Genomic DNA, 25157 nt, shown 5'->3' on the forward strand with positions numbered 1-25157 from the left:
TGGGTAAAATTAGGAAGGCAGGTCAATTCCCAGCTTTCCCTGACAATGCATTTTCTTTCATCATATAATGTTCATTTTACCAAATAGTTCTTTCAGTGGACTCTAACTATTTGTCCTCTACCTAATATACTAAGTCCTTTCAGGAATGACCTGCCTGCACATGGATTCTCCCAAGTTTTTAAACACTAATACCTGCCGTAAGAATATTGTCAGCCCCTGGTCAGGATAAGTGAATGAAGATGACTAGCATCCTTAGAACCTCATTAATATCATTACTTTCTTTTCTCCCAAAGGAACTAATATATTATAACCAACTAAGAATAAAATGGATTATGCTTTCTGAAAGTGTTCCATTGATTAATTAGATTAGTAAAAGGAATTGTGTGTCTCTGCAGTGCTGAGCCACTGTACAGTTCTCTTGGACCAAGACAGAATAAGCAAGTAACAGACCCAATACCCCATAACCAACCCCAAATAAAGGAAATTCATAAGACAATCTATAAAGATGTGGTTTCTCCCTTAAGTAACTTCTGGTCTAGAAGACAAGACTACTCAGTAAGTCATCATATTATAATTGCTAATTGATACTAATATAAAAAAGAAAATGGGCATATAATGGAAGAGTGTGTGTGTGTGTGTGTGTATCTCCTATTGAAATCTCTTCTTTTTTTCCTCAACACTGTATTTTGAAGTTTATATGGTATTCTACTGTATGAATGCATTACGTCTTAGCTTGCTAATGAATGTTTGAATGTTTTGTTTTATTTTACCCTTTGTGTCTTTGTGATTATTGCTTTGGTTGAATAGAGGCAGAGGGTACTGGTATCTTTATGTTCATTCTAGAAACAAGAAAATTGAGACCCAAGAAGTTTAAATGATAGATTAGAATGAAAACCCAAATTCTTTTTTTGCCTATTCTCTTGTTTCCAACAACTACAATTCAGAGTGTATGCGCACACAGCAAAAAGATGCCCACTTTGGACTATCTCAGTTAAAGCAATAAAATCAGAAACAAAATGAAAAGAGAGAAGTTTCTTTGACACTCCTTGAATTTGCTTTTTTTGCCTCTATCTCCTGCTGTTCTTCATTCTAGGTTCTGAACCTAAAATCATAGGTAGTCCTTTATACTTGCTTACTTTTTCATACAAAAGACTGAAAAGTTCAATGTTCTATCTTCTCTGTATATTTGCATTATTTTACTATGGCAAAGGAAATAAATCCTATTTTAGTAATATTAACATACAAAGGATACATATTTGGGTAAAATATCCTTAAATCACCTGACTTCAACAATTTTGTGTTCTTGCATATAAGAACCAATCTGTTTTAGCAATAGTGAAGATTTCAACTCAGTTAACTCAGTTTTAAGGGCCTCAAATTAGAAGTTAGTATCTTTGTTAACAAAATTAATTCTCAGAGTTTGATACATAGTTCTGAGAATAATCACTCATTTACTCAACAAATATAAATGATCTCCAACTTACAATAGTTTATGATTTTTAAATTTTATGATTATATAAAAGCATACCTACCTTTGTGGTTTTCACTTTCTGTACAGTATTTAGTAAATTATATGAGATATTCAACCACTCTATTATAAACCGGGATTTGTGTTAAATAATTTTGTCCAATTGTAAGCTAATGTAAGTATTCTGAGTACATTCAAGGTAGGGTAGGCCAAGCTGTGATATTCAGTAGATTAAGTATATTAAGTATATTTTTACTTGCAACATTTTCCACTTATAATGGAAATACCCCCATAAAAGTCCAAAGCCATTCATAGTGTAATTTAATTGGTTAACAGTAATTGCTATGATATAAAAATTTTATTTAGAGCTAATGCATGTCAAGGAATGTAATCTTTGATCAAAGCACACTTATTTCTGAAATTCTGTTACACTATAACTTACTAGAAAAAAAACCAGCATAATGAAGAAGGCTAAGACCGGTTATTTCAGGTGACAAAATGTAAACTTGACCTAGTTTTCTGAACTCAAGTTTTATTTGAATAATTGTATAGTTTTCTGTCCCCTCTCAAAGCAGAGCAATAAACCATTTCCCTATTTTCTTACTCTATTTATATCATCTCTAAAAACTACTTTCCATAATTCTTACTTCTCTGTACACGGGGAACGAGAGGTTCTTAGAAACCTCACTTAGTAAGATGTTCCCATCTTTATAAATCACGAAAGAACAATTTGAAGCCTCCCACCTAAACTATGAGTCTCCCTATTTTCTTATTCATGGCAAAAAAAGAAATGTGGCTTCAATTCAACAGTAAGTTATGATCCATCTATTATTATTTCTCCACATTTTTAAATAGTAAAAATACTATTCTCCCCTCCCCACTATAACAATAGAAAAAGTCCCTTCCTCAGGTATAATTCTGAGCAGGGCTTTAATCACTGTTGTTCTTTTCCTCTGATATTAATGAACAATAAATGAACCAAGAACCAAATTGGAGCTTTGCAAATGTGTGCTCATGAAATAAATTGTACTTCCCTGCAGACTTTGCAGACTCTGAAAATGCTTTCCCTAAATGTCTTGAGTGAGAAAGACAAAGTATAAACAATGGTGAATTCTGTGCTTTATTCCCCCAGGTTTTCAGGGTGTGGGATATACAGACTCTCTCCCTGTTACAAGTCTTCCATGACAGCCAGGGAGGACCAGGAGACATGCAGATTTATTCTATGATATATGATACCAATCATGGCATGCTTATTGCAGGTAAGCGTACCCAAACACAGGCAAATGAAACTCACGCCTTGATTTTTAACCTTTAAAAACATTAACACTTGAGCACTTACTATGGAAAAAAAATGAGAAGGGGAAATAACCAACCATCATTTACCACAGTAGATATTTCTTTTAATTCCATTTTTTTCTTATTGTTATATGGGTAGATGGATGAAATGTGTAACTGCACTTTCCTGAATATACCAGATTAGTTCTTTAAATCCTCGAAGCTAAGAACACATAGCCTATGTGAAGCAGCAAAGAGGACTGTAAATTGTTGCTACATCTAGGGGAAATCCAGCTCCCATATTCAGCTCTGTTTTGACTTTGGATAACAGGAACATGATCCTGTCTTAGAATGGTGACCCCAGCATGCACCAGCATTAGCCCCTTTTCCACAGTGAGGCAATTTGGCCCCATGAATTCTGGTAGCACCCAGTTACTCAAAAAGGATACAGACCCTCCCAGCTGCCTTTGCTTCTAAACAAAGAGCAGTGGAAAGAGAAACTAGGATCCAGTGCTGATGCCAACAGATTTGTCACCAATTTTTATTGTGACCCCTTAGACACACTAAAGCGACAAGGTACCCTGTTAGGCATTTAGGTTGAACACTGTTCATTTGCACACCCTTAGGCTTTAGAAGAAAAAAATGAATGATATTAATAGTAGTCCTTTCTTCTGGAACACTAAGCCAGAATTACATTTCCTAAGCATATTCTCACTGACCACCTGCTCTGAGTTCCTGTGGGATTAATTAAAATAGGGAAATGACTAGTGCTATCTCTGATGGAGAAAATAATTATTTTTAACCTTTGTGTTGATTTTTCCTCTCTAGATTAGGAGTGACCTAGCACTTCATGCTGGATAAGTAATTTTCCACCTCATAAAACAGAACTTATTTCCAGTTGTAAGCACCCCTCTTTTATATGACCTCCTCTAAAAACTGCTGGCAAATTTTCTTAGTGTCCCAACTTCCATGTTTGACTACTGGATTTGGCATTTCCATCCCATTTATCATCAGAGTAACTACTAAGTTTCAAATCAGAGTATAATATACCAACATAAAAGAAGGAAGAAAAGAAAAATCAAGATTCTTCCTAATTTTATATAATTTTGGTAGTATGTCTGCTTGTAAAAACAGAACTCTGTGTGTATTTCTTAGCCACTAAAACTGCATGTGTTGACTATAGCCATGAACTTGACATAAGAATTACATGAAACTTATTAATTCATGCTTGATTCACATGAAGCTTCCCTATATAGTAGTCTGCTAAGCTACAATGACAGCAGTACCACATTCTGGAAATGCTTTGCAGAATATGTTGTTACTGGCATTGTCATTATCATTATCATTCTTATTAAGGCAATGACAACTGGTATACTTTTTTTTACTTTATGCAATTCCATATGAAATGGAAATTATTAACTTTTTATTTTGTAAATAGCAAGATAATTTCAAACAGTTCAGTTCAACTGATGAAGGCTAAAATATAGTACTCTAATTTGATCTTAAAGCTTCTGACTCCTAAATCCACATTCATTCTCTGTACTGCATTGATTCCATAGTTGTAGTACAACCAACCAGAAAAGTAGAAAATTGCCCCGTGTCCATAAGCATATCTAGCTTTGTTGCTGTGAATTTTAAATAAAGTTAGTTATTGTCAGTGTAATGTTAAGAGATCTACCAAGAAGTTCCAAATGTGATTTGATTATCTGGTTACCATATGCCTCTCACATTTCCATATTGAAGTATTCAAATTGAGAAATATTTCCAGATGAACCATTTCAGTCTTTCTTCACACATAAACAGATTTTTTTTCTTAAAATGTAAGCACCTTAGGAAAGTGTTTAGTAACTCCTGCTAAAACTTTTAAAGTGGAGATTTCTTTGGAAAGATTTGAAAAATTAAATGAAAAATAAGTCTGCTGTTGGTAACTTAATCTCTACCTCAATAAAATGGGGAAGAAGTTTTATATTTATTTTAATGACAGGATGCTTTGATATTGTTATTAATATTTCTAGATATTACACTAAAACAGAACATACCATTATTTGATTTTGAGAGTCAATACTTGAAATTTATAGTACAGCTATAAAACCAAACCAAATGCCCTCTTAAAAGTGCAAGAATCCCTGCTCTCCATCTCATGGCCATACTAACTGCATCTGTCACTATGTCATTTTGGAAATTAACCTTTCTTACCGATATTGTAAGCACTGGCTTACAATTATTCCCATTCATTATATTTAGTAAGATCACACTCACGGAGTGATTTATCATTTGTTGGTTGAAAAGGACTCTCTAACACTAATTTCAACCACTTATTAGAAGTTCACCTTCAGCAGAAAGTTGGTCATTCCCATCACTTCTGTGCACCAAATGGAGGGACATTAGTAGGCATGATAGAGAAAGGAAAAAGTGTACTATAAAACGCTATCTGTTCTGAATCCATAATTAAGGTGAGTACATATCGGCTCTTTTGAAAGATAAAGGCAGAGCAAATGTAATTTTCTCTTCTTTGTGTGATTACATAAATCATCGCATGACTAAGTAAATGTGGTGCATATGATGAGATTGTACATTGGAACTCCTTTTAAGCTTTAATTGGGGATCACTAGAAAAGGTATGTCAGTGAAGTCCAAGTGACCTGCACTTGAAAAATAATGAAGTTCAAAATAAATGCTTTATTTGTCAAAAATGTTGTAGAGTAATTGGATATATTTTCACCTTCTTAAATTTCCTGGGTGTTGATATTATTAATCTCACTGATTGTGGTTGGGTAAATTCCAAAGGTCTAATATTGAGTACTTATGAAATGCTTACTTCTGTTTCAGGATCAAGTGTTATAGATATGTATCCTTTAACTAAGATGATACAGGATACAAAACAGGTTCCTCACACTCATGATCGAGAAATCAACGTCATACTTTATAACACATATTTTGCCCAAGTACTCACTATCTGTTCTGAATCCATAATTAAGGTGAGTACATATTGGCTCTTTCAATAGATAAAGGCAGAGCAAATGGAATTTTCTCTGCTTTGTGTGATTATATAAATCATTGCATGACTAAGTAAATGTAGTGGTGCATATGATGAGATTGCACATTGGAACTCCTTTTAAGCTTTAATGAATACATGAAAAACAAGCATTTTAAGCCAGCTCATATTGCTTGCTACCAAGTCACATGCTTATTTGAATAAATAAAGCTACTTTCACTATCGTTTTAGAAATGGAAAAGGAAATATATCAAGGAGGGAAAACTAGCCTGATTCCATTTTTCCATTCACAGTTGAGCTGTGAGTAGACAGTGTATGCTGAGAAGGAAGGAAAGAAAATTGATATATGTTTGCTATGATCCCTATAGGAGGATGCCAAGAACATATTGTCCATGATTTCATTTAATTCATGAAAGTTCTCTGTGGACAGATGAAAACTTCCATTTTAAGGAAGTTCAGCTCAGAGCTGAAGTGACTTCCCCCAGATAATATAGTTAGTAAACACGAGGACTGGGATATGAACCCAGGTTTGCCTGCTGTAAATCCTCTTGACTTTTATGCTCCACCCCGGTAGCTCCACTGCTGCTGTGTGCAGAGGCTGGGATACCTGGCTGTGCTAACCGTGTCTGTCAGTAACCACTGCTATTGCCTGGCATCAATAGCTAGAGTTTTTTGCAACAGGTATTTCACACATGTTCTCTAAGAGGAGAGAGACACATGAACTGGTAAAATGCATTCCTCAAGAAACCCTTCAAATTCCCTCTCGATTTTTGATATTTTGTGCACATCTGCTGGAAATTTTCACACCACTAAAGGAGCTCCTGAGTGCAGTTAGTTAATTATCACTTAGGATAATTTTAAAAGAAAGTAACTAGACAAAAAGTAAAACTAAGATCTGTCCTGCTCTCCTACAATAATGGCCTCTTAAGGGGAAACTGTCCTGCCTGTGCAGGACGAAAGAGAGAAAAGGAATTCATCTAGGTAGAGTTTATACCTGATTGGGTGGAGAGGGACTGTACTTTAGGCTGGAGATGGATGACCTAAAACCCATTCATGCAGTGACCAAGATTTTTCTTTTTCCTTTGAAGACCTTGTCTATACCCAGGGACACTCAGAGGTCGAGAACATGAGCTGTAGGACCAGGGTGACTTTATTCAAATCCTGGCTGTACTACTTCTCAGCCAGTGGCACTCCATTTTCTGGCTCTCAGACTATTTCATCAGTTACATCTCCTCGCATGGTCCCATCACTTAACTTTAAAAACTCTCTTTGCCTGGAGGAAAAATACACTTTCCCATCTCTGACCCTTTGTACAGTTGCCCACCCCGAAAATCTCAAGTGTGATCACCTAGTACTGCTAGCTAAATTTTGTAATTTAGTTGGAAGTTTAATTTACAAGGGGGAGAAATTCAGAGAACAAGTCTACAAATATAGGTTTCTAGCTTCTTCTATGTTACCAAAGAAAGGTAAAGATGAATTTTGACACATTTCTGGATTTTCTAATTACCTCCAGCCTAATTTCACAGATGGACCCCTCTGAGTCTTGCCCTACCCTTCTCTCTCTTTGCCTCTCCCTCTAGGTTTGTGTCTTTAGTTAGAGAACTACTTGAAACAATTAGCGAGCTCTTTCCTTAGGACTCTCTCACATAGCAAGCTGTTCACATATTCTGTCCCCTGATCCCTGGCTCATTTGGATGTATGTCACAGGAATATATCCAATTTGATCTTTTTGTCTGCCTTGCTTTTGTTACATCTTTATTTTGCTGCTAACCTTACTTCACATTTACAGTAATGTGTCAATCAGCTATCTATTGCTATAACAAAATACCTGAAACAACCAACTTATAAAGAGGGAAGGTTTATTTTGGCTCATGGTTTTGGAGGTTTCAGTCCAAAGGTAGGTTGGCCCCATTGCTTTTGGGACTGGGGTGAAGCAGCATCCATGGGAGAAGAGTGCAAGGTAGAGCAAACTGCTCACCTCATGGACACCAAAAAGCAAGAGAAAGGAAGAGGAGGATCCATGTCCTAAGATCCATTTCAAGGCACATTCCCAAAGACTGAAAACCTCCCACTAGGTCCCATTACCTCCCAATAACACCTAGCCTGGGGACTAAGCCTTTAACAGATGAGCCTTTGGGGGAAACTGAAAACCCAAACTAAAGCAAGTAACAACTGACTACTTTCCCCACAGCCAGAGACTGCCTGGAATGGAAGCCGCTGGCTGCCTCTGCCATCTACATTTATAGCGGGCATACTCCATGACAGCATAATAACATTTAAACAGCTCTGCATTATTCAGAGCAAACCAACATTCTTTGATCAAACCAGCCCTTAGGGCAGAGGATTGGGAAAGGTTGGAGACATGCAGAGTACAAATTTGGAGGCTGTCTTGAATATGGTAAAATTTTATTAAGAATTGAAAAGTATATGTATTGGGTTACTTGATTTTGTGGTTGTCATTCTTTTCTATAGGTATGGGAACTTGAGACAGGCCTCCAAATATACCAGATTCTAGACCCTCATGGCTTCAGTATTGAAGTGACTTCGGCAGCTGTTGACGAAAGTGGATATTTTTTTGCCACAGGAGCATATAATGGTCAGACTAATATCCAGAATATGGCCTCCCTGCTTAATGTCTTGAGAATTTGTGCTAGGAATGCAAGTTTTAGGGGTTGAAGAAAGAACATGAATCAGGCTGGAACGTGTAAATGTGCCAGAGTTTGCTCTGCCCCAATGAACAATGATAGAGAGTCTCTTATGTGTAATAGACATGTCTTGATATTGATGTTAAAAATAATATTGCATTTGTATAGTGCTGTAACTAATTCAAAAGTCTGTCACATACAGTATCTCATTTAATCTTTGGTAGAAAGTATCTGTGTTGTACTGACTCATTCTATCCTATTTTGGGGGTACTATCAGCTAAAACCAGACATTAGATCCAGTTTTTTGGACCAGAAAATATCCAACCAACCTTGGCATATAGCATGCCTAGAATTTTATATTGAACTTATTTCTATGTCTAAACTCCTTGAGGGCATATGCCATGTCAAACTTAGGAAAATGTCAGGCTCCGGATGTGAAATTTTATTTTGTGTTTCTCAAGCTGTGGAGCACTGCATAGAATTTCTAGGAACTAGAAAGTTACTGACTGCCCCACCTTTCATCTTACCTTGTTCTGAATTCCCACAAAAGTGTGCTTTATGTGCATGGCCAACTGAATGTGCAACTCAGAATGTGTTGATTGTAGGGACATATTTACTAAACAAATGCTTATTTACAAGCCAATTGATGGACTAAGTAAGTAATCTAATGGGAAAGTTTGATTTTTGAAAGTGAGCAGAAGATAACCCAGCATGAAATAACAATCATTAATGCTGAGACAATGAGGTATGAATAAATGCAACTGGTTTTCATATGGAACAGTACATAAGAAAGCAGTGTGAATAAGCCATAAGCTTACCCTACATACATAGAAAACTTGGTAATAATAGAAATTCTGAATGACATACACAATTATTATCAGGCATAAGGATCAAGCAACTCAATATCTGACAGAGAGTCATAGTATTTTCATGCACCCACGTTCATTAGTCCTATAATGCCACCCTGACCAGCATGGGCATCTGAACTAAGATTGCTCCTGTGAATTTGCATGGATATAAAATAAAACACAAACACAATTTACCTTTACACAAGCTTCAGGACGGCTTCTCTAGCTCTCCTTCTATCCATAGTAGGACAGAAGGGGAAGGACTACAAGGGAACAGGTGAGTGTAACTCAACCTTAGGGGCACACCCACAAAGAAGACCTTCTTGCTATCCAAGCCAGTCTCCGACCAAGCCACAAGGAATGCAGTGATTGGTCAGAACCTGACACATCAGGACTGCAGGGCATAGTCAATTCAGTGTGTCCCCCCGCCCCTAATCTAAGATTCTTTTAAATATTGGCAATTTCTCTTTCACAGAGGTATATTAATTAAATTGACAAGGATTCTCCGTCTAGGACAACTCAGAAAGTAGGATTCCTTGACTCCCTATGGACCTCTGCCCACGAGCCATCAGTTGCTTCTCACTATTGCCCCAACCACCACTTAGGGAAGAGTTGTACCTCTGCCTGCTGTCTGCATTTCTAAATCTGATGGCCCATATCCCAAGGTAGAAGGAAATCTGGGCCATGGGACTGTGGTTCTGCCTAAGCCAGGAATGAAGGAAAACATGATAAGTTCTTAATTGTTTGTATGACCATTTTCCTATGAAACCACAAACTCCTCAAGGACTATTCACTTTATATCCAAAGTTCCTGCCACAGTACAGGGCCTGTAGGGAAGCACTTAATCAATGTTAAATGTTGTTAGTGAACAAATGATAAGGTTTGACTATCACTGATCGGGGAAGGAAAATAGACAGGGAAAACCTTCTGGATATCCAAGAGGATTACAGCTGGGGAATAAGAGCTAGAGAGATAGGAAGAGGTAGGTGGTAGGGTTAAAGGAAGGGAGGAAAAGTGCCAAGAAGGCAAGTCCAATGGACTCTAAACTGTGGTGACCACCGTAAGAGCCCATTGGGAAGATAATTTGCTACATAGTAATAAATTAGAAATAGGCATTCAACACTACACTGATTATCATCCCTTCTGGCTCCTTCATCCCTAAATCAAATGAACAAAGCTGATCATACAGAAATTGTTTGAGCTTATATAACAAAATCCCATAGATTGGCTTATAAATATTAGAAATTTATTTCTCACAATTTTGAAGGCTGGGAAGTCCAAGATCAAGGCCTTGGCAGATTTTTTTGTTTGGTGAGAACCCACTTCCTGATTCATAGATGCTAACTTTTTGTCCCCAACATGGTGGAAGGGATGAGGGAGCTTTCTCTAAGATCTTTTTTTAATAAGAGTTCTAATCTCATTCTTGAGGACTACACCCTCATGACTTAATCATCACCAAATACTATTACATTGAGAATTAGGTTTTAACCAAATGTATTTCAAATGTAAGGGGCGGGGGCGGGGGGGAAGTCAACATTCATTTTTTTTATTTCCCATGTAACAAACAGATCTAAGCTCGATAGGTTCTTACCTGCTGGAATTCCCTCAAACCTTTTATTAATCAATAAGAGCTAACATCCTAAAACATGTTAGTACCTTAGGAAATGCGACAGATTATTGTAATTATCTAACTATTAATAATAATTGTGCTGTGATAGTTCAAATGCCTGTATGGGGGCCAAGGTAGCAAAAAGTCCTGGGAGATGGGCCCTGCCTGCTATGCATTGAGAGGCATAACAGCAGGTTTGGGTGAGTCGGTATCACTGGAAAACAAGAACTTGCAAAATGGCAGCTGAATTAAAGTAAAAAAACTGGATATTTGTGGTGTCTGTCATTAACTGTCACTGGTTTGTAATTGTCTCCAATAAGATTTGGAAAATTGGATGTGACCTCCTTCTACATGTTAATGTTGGAAATGAGTGACGGTTATAATTTCATAAGTGCAATGCTAACCCAAGGTTATTGGAGAAAATTTTATGATCAGTGCATACCATTCGATTGTATGCAGAATAAAAAAAAGTTTTCACCACACATAGAACTATGAAAAATGACATGTATCCTAGCTGACACCAGATGTTTAAAAAAAAAAAAAAAACAAGGAGAATAAATTAGGTCATTGCTGTAATAATCATTTAATATGGTGTGAGGAAGAGGGTAGTTGTTAAAAAATTGCTTTTTAATATCTTTAGTATTCCATGGTTCCATTTACAGAAGTTCAAAAATAGGCAAAACTATTCTATGATGATAGAAAAACTAATAGTAGCTGCCTACGAGGGTAAGGATGAATTGCAAAGCACAGGGAATAATTTCCTTGGGGGATGGAATATTCCATTTCATAGTTTAGACATTAGTTTCATGAGGGATATATTTGTCAAAACTCCTAAAATTATATTTTTATGGATGTGAATTTCATTATATGTAAATTTTACCACAATGAAAAAGTCGTATCGTAAAAAAAAGCACGGGGAGAGTCAACAGAAAAGAAAGGAAACTCAAATAGAAGAGTCTAAGGGTTTCAAAGAAAACAGCTTTCTGTTACTGTAACAAACACCTGAAATAATTAACCTATATGGAGGAAAGTTTTGTTTTGGCTTGTAGTTTAGGAGACTTTCAGTCCATGTTTGCTTGATTAGGACTGTGGTGAAAGAGCTGGAACATGGCATCCAGGAAGTGAAAAAGAGAGATCAAAAGGGTCCAGAGTCCCACAGTCTCCCTCAATGGCACTCCTTCAGTGACTTAACTTCCTTTCCCCAAACCCCATCTCCTAAAGGTTCCACCACTTCCCAGTAGCATAGCTGGAGACCAAGTCTTCAACACATGGGCCTTGGGGGGGGGGGCACTTCTCCAAACCATAATAAAAACGGTCATAAATTTAGAGACTCTGCCTGATCCTATTGGGGTTTTATCAGCCTGTGACAAATCAAGGCATACAGAAATATATTTCATGCACAGCAAGCCTGGGGAACTTCACTTACCAAACTTAGTAAGAAATAAATGTAGGATAATTGTTGGCAGACAGCTTTCAATCAGATCAGTTTGCTCTGAGTTAAAAGCCAAGCTTTTCCACAAATTTTGTTATTCATGTAGTCTTTTCCTTGTGTGCTCAGGGACAGTTAAAATCTGGGACTTCGGCAGTGGGCAAGAGATGAAAGCATTGCCAGAAGGGAAAGACTGGAAAGAGGAAGAGCATTGGCTGAAACGCCTGATTTTTCTCAAAACTCAGGAAAAACGCCAGTACTTGATCCTTGCCTTGGAGCTCAGTGGAACTATCAAAATGATCCAGGTTTATGGTTATATTTTTGTATTTGTGCTATAGGTGATCTTCTTGGGAGAACCAAAGTACTTAGTGAATAATATCATGTAATTCCTCCCTGGTCAGCCAACTGAATATAGTGTTTATCCATCAGACTTTCTGTGAGACTGCTAATTAACTGTGTCCAGGTCCAAGCAAAAAAGCAGAAAGAACAGCTGTCCAGGCACAGTATCCTGTCCATCAAGCTTCTGCTGCAGAGTTAGTCAAGATCCTCTAAAGCCAGTATCAGGAAGGTTAAATTTACATACAGCTACCCACCTCTGACATTGCTTACATCCTCTTTTGGGAATAATTCGTTGCTCCTGGAACTGCTCCTCAGCAAGCTGTGTCCCTTATAACCCATAATGCATTCAGAGATGCTCAAGTCACTTTTTCCATTTGTCACCAAAATTGCTTTGTTTATTTTAAGGTTAATGATGCAATCTGCTCAGGGCTGTTTTGGGAGAATTGAGATAGGCTAATTTATTTTTCCTGTGACTCTATTACCACCTAGGAATACTAATGCCTTCTTCACATTTAAAATGAAGGCTACATCATTTATCCTTGCTGAGTGGATCTTACCCTGTCAGTTAGAATTCAAGGACTCATTGCCTTTATTATTTTCTTTTTGGAAGCTAAGATCACACAAGTCTTGAATAGGAAAGCAATCATGCAGTAGCAACATTGATTAAGATGACTAATAATCTTTTAGCTAGGGCAAGGAGTAAAGCAGTTCCCTGATTCAATACTCTTCCTTTGTCGTCTTCACAATCCAAAATGGTACTGTAGAAAGGAATTTCTTAGTAACATACTCTAAAGCACAAGGATATGTCAACTTTCTTTTGAATAATACAATTGATCAATTATTAAAACAATTGGTCATCAGGATACTCTTCCTAACAATGTCTGTTGTCACAAAGATTCCCCTTTCAAGAGCTTATATATATATATATATATATATATATATATATATATATATATATATATATATATATTACTCTGCCCACATCAAAATTGTTTGGGGTTCTACTGTACCATTTTTCACTTTGATTATTCTGACTCTTCATTCAGAACCTATATATTAAGCTTGATAAGGACTTAACATGTACATGTAGAAATATCAGGACATTTGACTAACACCATGTTCAGTTTACTGGTTATTCTTGTGTGGGGGGGGGGAGAAAAGAAAGAGGAACTATATTAGCAAGGGATTCACAGGGCTTAAGATTTGATAAAGCTGAATGATGGATACGGCAATATATGTTTTATTTTTCATTCTTTAAAGTAGCTCAAAGTAAAACCAATTAATTAAACTTTCTATGCCCTCCCTGAATTTCTACTAAAGGGTAGGGAAGATGATGCTTTCCTTGTGGTGATATGGGAGCTACCTGATCCTGTGCCTCACCTACATGATGGAAACCACATTATACATCTGAAGACCTTATCTAAAAATAGAAACATGGATATTCCTTTCCCAGATGTTGAGTTAGTTGTTCAGAGAAAATTTTCTCAACATACTAAAGTAAGTTTCAAGTTTTAACTTTTTTTAGTTTTTCCTTTTAGTTATGGAAAATCATAAATAATATATATACAAAAGTCCATAAAATAATACAATGAACTTCTATGTACTATTGCTCAGCTCAAATATTTTCTGTGAATGGCCATTTTTTTCTTTAATCTTGCCAATCTTCCTATGATCATCTCCTACAGATTTTAAAGCCAATTCCAGACATTATGTCATTTTACCCCTAAATGTTTCAGTTATCTGTTTCTAAACAATGACTCTTTCAAAAATTACAATACTACTATTTTCTAAAATATTTTCTAAAATAATTTACAAAAGGTCTTTAAAATCTTCACATATTCTTTTGGTATTCAAATTCCCCACATGTCCTCATAAATTCTTTTTTTATTTTACTTTGTTTTAAAGTAAACAAGGTTCAAAACAAGGCACCTCAGTTTCATTTGGTTGAGAATCTATTTAATAACTTTTATTTTTTTTCCCAGTACAGGGGGTGGAACCCAGGGGTACTTACCCACTGAGCTACATCCCCAGATTTTTTCTTTATTTTTTATTTTGACACAGGGTCTTGATAAGTTGCTTAGGGCCTTTCTTGCTAAGTTAGTTGCTGGCTTTTAACTTTCTCTCATTCTGCCTTGACCTATCAAACTGCTGGGATTACAGGTGTGCACCACCACACCCAGTTTAAATAGGTTTTAATATATAAATGCCTTTCGGTTTTTCTTTTTTCTCCCCTAATAATTTGTTTCCATATTTTCTCACTTTCTGGGTTTTTCTGGTTGCATCCTTATGATATCGTTTTAGGTTCTGAACTTCCTGCAATCTGGGAATTAAAATTGGTTAATTTCATATAACTTTGTTGTTTTTTTCTTTAACAAATCTCTATCATGGAGTATGTTGTGATGATATTATTCCATCAAGACTGACAGAACTACTGGTTGACTTTGTGTCAGAATCCATTGATGATCATTACCTAGGGCTATTATTTCATTTCCAGTTGCCTCTCTGCCCTTAGGCTTTCTTTATTACTGAAATGTGTATTTAAAGAAAAACCCTCCTTCATCAAATATTTGATTATAGTGAAGATACAATTCATACAGGAAAGCAAATTAACTCTTTCTCTGTATTTTTTTAGTATTCAAAATAAGGAGTAGGTTTCCTAGCATCTTCTGAAGGTGGCCAGTGAATTTTATTTGCTTAGTATCATTGTCTACTCACAAGTTTAAATGTTTTTGATGTGTTTCAGTTAGTCATACTATTATTGATGCCCAGATTGTCCTATTTCAACATGGTTGGAGCTTTGGATCATGTCTGGATTTCTTTTGACATGATCCCAGAAGTTCTGGATAGCTTCCAGGTATGAGAAGAAAATCCAGGCTCATCTGTGTATCTCTTGTTCCAGATCTATAAGCTACTCCAAGAAGCCCTTCTTCTTTTTAGTGGGAAATAGTATTAAAAAATCATAGTCTGGGATTGAGATGTCTTTTACCACTAGTCTGATTCTTGCTTTTATAACTTTTCAAAGGTCTTCAGCTTTTCATTGGACAGAGCAAAGAAAAACCTTTTAAGAGAAAATACATGATGAGCTCAAACTGATCTTTCCAATTCAAATTTAAGAATAGATGGTTTTGGCTGTTTTTATTTTATATCTCCGTTTCACTGGAAATCTTTGTTCCTAATGACATTCATATAATTAAATATTTGCTTTATCCTATTGTTTATTTACCAAACCTTATATACTATATAATGCTTTTTATATAATATTTTATTGTTATTGTATTTTGTGTTATATTTTAGTTTTAGAAAAGCAATAAAATTATTAGAAATAGGATAGATTGAACAATTTAAGATCTTCCTTTTTTTGAGTTCTTTTTGTCCTTAGGGTAGATATAATTTGGAATGTACTGTGTTTTAAAATTATTTGAAAGGATTCCTTGTGCCACCAACACTGCAAACAGTTAAATTTACTTTTTTCGTTTTTTTTTTATGTATTGCTTCATTTTTTCAGTATTGAAGATTGAACCCAGGGGCACTCTGTCACTCGGTTATATCCTCAATTCTTTTTATTTAACTTGTTTTAAAATGTGAAACAGGATTTTGGGACCTTGCTAAGTTGTTAAGGTTCTTGGTAAATTGCTGAAGCTGACCTCAACTTGCAGTACTCCTTCTTCAGACTCCTAAGTTGCTTTTTAAAATTAACTTTTCTTATTATTATGTAAAACATTTAAATAGTTCCAAAATCAAATCTATGAAACAACTTGTATTCCAAGATAAAAAACAAGGTCTGATCTAACTTCTACTTGTGTCCTTCCACCCTACTCCCTCCCTAACCTATATTGTTAGCTCTTTATTTTTAATTTTTATTTTAACTTATGTCTCTAATGTTATTTTTTAATATAACCAAATATTTATCCATACTTGGTTCTCTACCATCCTTTATTAGGAAAATAATAGAATAACCATAATAGAATAACCATAGTAGAATATGATTTTATATATATATATAAAATCATTCCTTTGTTATTTTAGTTTATTAGTTTATTTTATTTTGGAGATTATTATAAACTCTAGGAATCTTGGTCTTTGTTTTTTTTAAAAAAAATTATGGTAAAATGCATATAGCATGAAATATAACATAAAAAAAATTACAACTTGTTATATTTTACATGCACTTATTTTGTATATAGTGAATAAATTATATATGTATATATACATATATATATATAATAGTCTGATGATATTCTTTCCTTATTTATAATTTAAAACAGCATTAAAAAGGGCAACAACATGCGCGCGCGCACACACACACACGCGTGTGGACCAGTTGTTCATATCTTCTGCCCATTTTTCTACCTAGATTGCTCCTTTTCTTCTGATGTAGTAAAAGCTTTTCATTTACTAGAAATTATATATGACATGTTTTTGTATGTGTATTATCCCATGTATAAATCATTAGGGATATATATTATGGATACTAGTCCTTTGCAATGTAAGTTCCAAGTGTCTTTCCAGTTTCTTATTAGTGTGAATGTTTTGTGTATGATCATTTTTGCCAAGGCAATACCAACTTTTAGGAAGCTAGGTAAAGATGAGTTTCTGGTATCAGGAAGTACTTAAGATACAATTTGTAAGTGTTCTTCACTATAGAATCCTGTCTGTCTGTCTGTCTCTCAGTCTATCATTTATATCATCTATCTGTTTATCTACCTATTTAAACTAATCTTTCTAAAAGTAGCAAGGTCATGGAAGGAATAGATGAATTCTAGATAGGATAGAGGGGTAGGAGGGAAAGACAGGGGACAGGGGGTTAGCAAGGAGGGTGGAATGTGAGACATGACTATCCAAATGACATGTATGAAGAACACAAATAGTTGTCAACATACTTTATATACAAACAGAGATATGAAAAATTGTGATGTATATGTGAAATAATAATTGTAATCCATTCTGCTGTCATTTATTTTGTTAAAAAGTCAATAAAAAAATAAAAATCGCAAGGTCTTTTAAATTCTTCTGGATTTTAATAGGAAGTAAGTTTGGGACCATATCAAAAGATCATGAAATGGTAATTCACTTTTTTTTGCCAATTATTATTTTTATACCGTATATTTTCATCTAGATTTTTTTCAATGTTGATAGAACTTTATTCTTCTCAAAAGTTTCATTCCTTTTAAACTTCTCATCCTGCTTTGATGGCATCATATGGTTAATTATAAAGGCCTTGTTTTGTTGTTGCCCTTTTTAATGCTGTTTTAAAATATAAATAAGAAAATAATATTATTGGACTATTTTTTTTCAAGATAGTCTAAATTCCAAAATTGTAAGCATAATGAAAGGAACCAGTCTTATTTTCCCTAACCCAGGGGGAAAAACATGTTTATCCTAACATGTACTTAATGATAGACCTTCAAGTTATAGAACCAGAATCCTTACCCTGGGATTCAGGGGCTCCCTGGCCATGGGTAGACTTCTGGGAGTCTAAAAAGCCTGTGAAATTGTACGCAAATTCTTTTCTCAGGAGTGCAAGGTTCATAGCTATTTTCTCCCAACATTTTAATACAAAAATTTTCAAATATAAAATTATTTCAGTGAACACCTCTATATCATTTAACTTAAATTTAACCATTAAAATTTTACAATATTTATGATTCCTTCAGGCCACCTTATTTTAAAAATATATTTTGAAGAAAAGATGAAGGCAAAGGTAGATATCACCCCTAAACACTTTGGCATGTGCATCATTAGCTGGAGTTCACTATTTAGGTTTGTTTTTAGTGAAATTTACATAAGAGAAAATGCACAAAATTTAAGCATCTATTCAATGAGTTTAAAGAGAAATACGTACAACCCAAATCCCTATCAAGATAAAGAACATTACCACTATCCCATAAAGCTCTTCCTTGTCCCTGCCTACTCAGCATCTGCCTCTCACCCAGAGGAAACCACTGCTCCAATTTTTTTCACCATAAATCTGTTTTTCCAAATGCAACATAAGTATAATCCTATAGTTTATATGTAAGGTTTCTTTCATTTAGCATAATGTTTTTGAGGTATGCCTGTATCACTGCATGTATCAGTAACTCTTCCCTTTTTATGGTGAGTAAAATTCCACCTTAACTTTTAAAAAGATTTTTGAAGTGTTGTGATCAAGAAAAGGTTTATAACTGCTAACTAAAGTTCAAATTCATTTCAAAATATCTCAGAAGTGGATGAATGTATTGAATTTGACAACTTCTTAAAACCCCTTTAGAAAGAGATTTTATGAGGTGCTTGTATCTCCTCAACCGGGCAGATGCATATGTGCATACCTGAGCTATGAAGTGTCCAGGGCAGATGCTGGAGGTTGATGGATGGAGAAGCAAGGAAACTGTCCCTTTGTTTCTATAAAAATTTAGACCAGAGGGGAGAAATGCTGGGGAGCAATATTGGCCAAATTATATTGTTATATTGTGCACATGTACAAATATGTAACACCAAATCCCATCATTCTGTGCATCTATAATGCACCAATAAAAATGTGGGGAAGATAGAAAAAGAATAAAAATTAAACAAATTGATTTTTTTTAAATGAGAATATTCATTAGCCTCATTTATTTAATATTAACTGAAGCCACTCATACTTTTCAGCTTTTACAGGGATAAATGGCCAGTCAATAAAAACTGCATGCTATAAAAGAAGAAAATTATGGTAATCATAAGTTTTCCCTGCTACCATTAGTGAATAAACTGTAACATAATTTAAGAGAGAATAATATATCTTGTTTTATAGAACTGAAACTATTATATAACAAAGAGATATGATTTTTCTTCATAATGAAACAAATGTCAGTATAGCACTGCAATTTGAATTCCAGTCATCGCTCATTTAAATAACTAGGTTTTGTTATCGAAAAGGTCTTTGAAATTAATACATATAGTGCCTAGATCATAATAACATTATCAAAAAATGTGTGCAAAAAATAGAACAAAATGTGCCTCCACATAAAGTAATTTTATCCTACTTCTTCTTCCAATGCTGTGGATCACTGGAAACACTAGGTTCAATCATATGTAATTGATGTATGAGACATTGTTTATAGCTAATAAGAACACAATGAAGATCAATGTACAATAAGTCAGAACCAAAGGAGATGGCAAGTAATTGCATAGGTAATGAAAACAATTACTCTAAAAAAAGTATTTTATAAATTATATAATAAATTATTGAAGTACAATGGAAGTACCTTCTAGGATTTTATGCAAGTGTCAGTATCTCTGATTTTGAATTCTTACTTTGGGTATTTATCAAATTAACATTATAGTACCTCCTTTGTGCAGTGTATTTTAAAATTACTCTTTAGGGAAAATGCAAAAGTCACCTGGGAAAAAATTGGAGTCTATGTGGAAATTCTTTCCAAAAAACTCTTTCACTTAGAAAGCAGTTTTTACTGAGCACTTACCATGTAGCATGTTGATCTCTTAACACTGGAAATGTCAAGATTAATGAGATATAGTACCTGGGCTATGGGAGTACAGCAGAGAACTTGGAGGGCTGTGGTGAGAGGGGAGCTCCTGAAGAAGATAATTGCCAAGTTAGATATAAAGAATTATTGGGAGTTAGCTTGGCCCAGATAGGGGTTTCTAAAGGGATGTGAAAAGATGGAGTGAATCCCAAGTGAAGTAGATAACATGATCAATTTATGGAGGTTCAATATTGCTCAGTCAGAGAAAGATAACTACAAATATCTCAGTGTGGCTGAAGGAAGACTGGAGTGGTGGAAGATGAAGATTTAAAAAAAAAAGTGGATATGGACTGGATGGTGCTCATGATGGTAAAATGCTTGAATATCTTTTAAGAGATGAAAAGCCACTAAAGAATTGTATGTGGGAAATGGCAGGATCCCATTGTGTTGTGGATTGCTCACATTTGATGCTGCTTAGGTGGCAGATTTGAATGACAATTAAACTACAAAAATTCAGGCAATAGGCTATTGTTTGACTTGAAAGTTACAAGATCATGATAGCATAATGAGAAAGGGAAGGTTTCCAAAAATATTTAGTCAATAAAGTAGCAGAATTGGCCATCAGTTAATTAATGATGAATGCCAAATAATTGGGAGAGGACTCAAGGACAGCGCCAGGAACATGCTTAAATCAGGCAATAACTTAGATGTATTAACTTTGAGATATCTGTAAAGGTTCAAATTGGTGATTAAATATTCAAACCTGAAGCTTGTAGGTCATTAACATGGTGATAAATGATTCAAACATAAGGTAATAAGATTGCCCAGAAAGAGTTGGATGTATTGGAGGTAAACCTTAATGGTATTGACATTTTAAAAGTTGGCAGACTAAGAGGATACTAAGAAGAAAACAGAAAAAGAAGGACCAAAGAGACAAAAGCTGTATTAGTCAGCTTCTCATTGCTGTGATAAAGTACCTGGGAAAATCAACTTCAAGGAGCAGGGTTTATTTTTGACTCATGATTTGAGAGGTTTCAGTTCATCGTTGCTTGGCACTGTTGCTTTCGGGCCTGTGATAAGACAGAATATCATGGTGGAAGCACTTGGAGAAGGAAACTGCTCACCTCGTGGCAGGAAGTAAAAGAGAGAGGAAGGGGCCAGGGTTCCAATATTCCCTTAACCATCAAGTATTATGCATGCCTCTAATAGAATGCTTTAAAATTATGTGGTAATCAATACTTCATCTGAATACTTTACATTATTATGCATTTCTCCAATCACCTATTTGACTTCATAGTCTATGAACATAAGATGCCCAACAAATACTCAAAACAAGATAATTGAAAAGTATCACATAGAAATGGAAATAATGGTAAATAAAAAGGGCCACACAATGATATGGAACAGAAGCCAATTAGGGTTGCTGAGTGAAAGAAAGGTCAGTCGGTGAAAAATAGCTAGTGCAAAGTATTCTTTCAACAAGTTTGAAGAGAAGAGAAAGGTAGAAAGGTAATCTAATGTTTGGTAAAGAAGAATAAATCAAGGCTGAGAGAAAGGAACCAGCATTAAGGAGAGCATATTTTTGTTGTTTTAATGAGTTTTTCAATTTAAAAATTTCAGATTGAACGTCGAACTTTAGATTAGATTTTACTAAATTTCATTAGATTTTACTTAAACAGTTTTAAGAAGACATTTTGTTTTAACTTGATGACAATTACAACTTGTTCACACGGCATTCATACTACAGTTAGATATTGTATTCTTAAATATGAGGCCATTTTTCTTCTTTCTTTAGAATCCTGCTATCAATACTGAGGTGAGCTGCATGGATTTATTACAAAGAGAAGGATATAATTTGATAGTTACTGGAGCCTTAAATGGTATAATCATCCTATGGAATTTTGTAGCATCTACTGTCAAAGAAGTGTAAGTTGTATTTTTGCCTTAAATAATATAAAAGGTTTACTGAATAATAATAGTCAAAATAACTGGCAATGCTTAACAAAACAAAACATAATGGATAAAAGTGGGGATGACTCTTAAGGGAGGCTTTCCTGGAGTTTATGGTCATGAAAAGACTATGTTCCTTACATTCGAATTCCAGAATGATATATACACAGTAAACCTTAAGTATCTATATTCTAAGAACTTTGACCTATACTCTCCTCACATGCCTATATGATCTTTTCATGTGTGATCTTGTCCAAACTTGTCACTTTGACAAATACTTAAAATACATAATAACTTCAAACACAAATATCTCCAGAATTTCAAACACATGTCTAGTTGTCAACTGGTGATTTCCAAAGTCAAATGGTGAGAGGTGTCCTAGGGCTTTTATGTCTCATTCAGCACCCCAACACATCCAATTTATTATGGAATGGTGCTAGCAAAGGCTAATGTGTCAGGTGTAATTTTTAATCGCAAGCACTTAGATTGAGATGCTCTATATTATGACCAAAATCTTCCTCTGCCATTCATATCTAAATTTTTTTGCCATTGGTTATAAAGAAGCCAATGTATATTGTATTATCTGTTCAGATGGATTGTAAATAATAATTCCCCAGTTGTCCAATTAGGACTCTTACAAGGACCATGTGTGGACACTCTATGTCAAAGGGGTTTGTAAGATTTTATTTAAAGGTACAAGATGGCCAAGAATTTTAATGATTAAATTAAAATATAAAGATTATCTAATTCCTTAGGGAAGGGAAGATGTATGAAGGATAGGAGAAAAGAAAGCTGGAACAGATGAGGCAGAAGAGGAAAATTCACAAGCAATCTCTGCCTCTCTACAGTACCTTACATAGTACTGGCCTATCTGGACTTAATGCTCTTTTTCTGTCCAAGTTTGAATCATTGCTTTTAGACAACTTTTGAAAGGAAAACAATTCTCATTGGGACTCTGGATTTATTCTCTTTTGAAGCTTTAATTGAAATAGTCAATATTTGAGGTTCAGACCCTACACTCTGCACCTCAGTCCATGTTCTCCTGGACCGTCCCTACAATTTCTGCCATCCTCTGGTCCTTCCGGTCCTTCTCTTCAGCCTTGCCCTGGAGCTTTTCTTGCAGACTGTCATTTGATATCTGTATCTATGTGCATGGCACACTGCCTCACCTTTTTTTTAATTAATATATTTATTGCACTGTAAGTGACTTATTGCCAAGAAGGGAAAGTAGATAAGACTTAGAAGACCAGTATGGATGCCACAGATGAAAGGGTGGGCAATTCTCCTGAGAACATTCTCAATTTAAAGGTAGAGATCCTCTTTGTTGGCGTACCTGGTATTTTGTCAAGAGATGCATGCAATTCCAACACCCAATCAGAGAGAAAAGCAACTCATTTTTGTGGTTTCTATATGGCGTCCCTTTCTAATAGGCTGATAATTATAGAAAAACAATTGATAGAGAACCACTGGAGTATTTTTCAAAACATATAATTAAGGTAATTTGCTTTTAAATTGAAAATAGTTTCCATATTCATGGTGAAGGCCATTTCTTCTTCTACCTTAAACTTTGCCTAAGACCTCTCTTCCTTTAAATTAGGAATATTCTCAGGAGAAATAAGCCTTCTCTCTCTCTGCTCCCAAATCCATGTTTTGGGGAGGCCCAAATTCATTTTTTTTTTTTTTGGTGCCAGGGATTGAGCCCAGGGGCACTTAACCACTGAGCCATGTCTCTAACCCTTTTTATGTCTTATTTAGAGATGGTCTCAATGAGTTGCTTAGGGCCTTGCTAAATTGCTGAGGCTGGCTTTGAACTTGTGATCCTCCTGCCTCAGCCTCCCAAGCTGCTGGAATTACAGACATGTACTACTGCATCGGGCTTCAATATTGTTTTTGATAATTTTAATGTATTTCAGCTTAAGAATGATTTTAATGTATTTAATGTATTCAGCTTATCTGCAAAGCAGAAATACCTAAGAATTTCGAGCCCAACAAGTCATCAAGCCCAAATCCTTTATTTTTTGAACTTGGTTACTTCATCACTCTTAGTCAGTTTTCCCTTACTTTAACAAATACTTGACATAATCAGTAAGAGAAAAGTTTTATTTGGGCTCACAGAGGTTTCAGTTTATGATCATTTGGCCATTTTGCTTGAAGCAAAACCATCTTCTGGCAAGGAAGCAAAAATGAAGGCCAGGAAGGAGTGGGATCCCACTGGCCCTTCAAGGGCATGCCCCACTGACCAGAAAATTCTCATTAGGCAAATTTCCACCAGCTCCCAATAGCATCAAGCCAAGGACCAAACCTTTAACATATGGCCTTTGAAGGACATCTCAGATCCTACTCCCTCACTGGCTCAAATTAGCAGAAGTCATTTCTGGAAAAGGGGATTTTGCTAAAGGGCCTATTTGCTATAAGGAATTAAAAGTGTTACTTTTGGAACCAAGCATGCTGATTTTCAGGCAGTTAGGCACAGTTGCTCTGTTCTCACTCAGGCCACTACCTAGGATGGTGTATCATTCCTTACAATCTGGAGCATCAGGGGACTTGAAAAACAGGAGCAATGTAATCTCTAAAATGCCTATTCTTCTCCACTAAATTGTAAGCTCTTTTAATTCCAATTTGTCACTCCACTTATTCAGAGAGTATAATTCTATTATTTAAACAGTATGATACTTCCAGTAGTTTCCACCACAGGATTATACAAACTGACACTCTGACCTATAGTTAGGAGAACCAGTCCAATTAACTGAATTAAGACTTTTAAACTATTAAGGGATAATATGGTTATGCAGAACCTTATTAAAGAAAACATTCAAACCCTAAAATTTCTGGATTTTCTTTTTTTAATAATACCTTTATTTTATTTATTTATTTTTATATGGTGCTGAGGATCGAACCCAGGGCCTTGCACGTGCTAGGAGAGCACTCTACCTCTGAGCCACAACCCTAGCCCCTGGATTTTCTTTATATTCAAAGTCATCAACATTTTGGGAGTTGGTCATATTTGCATGGGAAATATGGTACAAATAATATAAGTTATTGTGGTTGCTTCGGCAGCACATATACTAAAATTGAAACGATACAGAGAAGATTAGCAGGGCCACTGCTCAAGGATGACATGCAAATTCATGAAGCATTCCATATTAAAAAAATAATACAAG

At 35.3% G+C, this 25157-nt stretch overlaps 1 protein-coding gene and 1 non-coding gene across 2 annotated transcripts in view; both read left to right on the forward strand.

The window, feature by feature from the left end:
- Wdr64 (WD repeat domain 64) overlaps positions 1–25157 on the forward strand; it is a 128139-nt gene that overhangs the window by 77127 nt on the left and 25855 nt on the right. The window contains exons 11-16 of the mRNA XM_027928668.2: positions 2601–2727; positions 5572–5720; positions 8210–8333; positions 12398–12573; positions 13928–14104; positions 21842–21972. Of these exons, the coding sequence (XP_027784469.2) occupies positions 2601–2727; positions 5572–5720; positions 8210–8333; positions 12398–12573; positions 13928–14104; positions 21842–21972 (884 nt within the window). The remainder of the gene's footprint in view (positions 1–2600; positions 2728–5571; positions 5721–8209; positions 8334–12397; positions 12574–13927; positions 14105–21841; positions 21973–25157) is intronic.
- On the forward strand, positions 25038–25144 carry LOC114087243 (U6 spliceosomal RNA). Its single transcript, XR_003581778.1, has one exon. It is a non-coding gene; the product is annotated as a U6 spliceosomal RNA (small nuclear RNA).

The sequence above is a fragment of the Marmota flaviventris genome, chromosome 12 (assembly GCF_047511675.1).
Source record: "Marmota flaviventris isolate mMarFla1 chromosome 12, mMarFla1.hap1, whole genome shotgun sequence".
NCBI classification, from domain to species: Eukaryota; Metazoa; Chordata; class Mammalia; order Rodentia; family Sciuridae; genus Marmota; species Marmota flaviventris.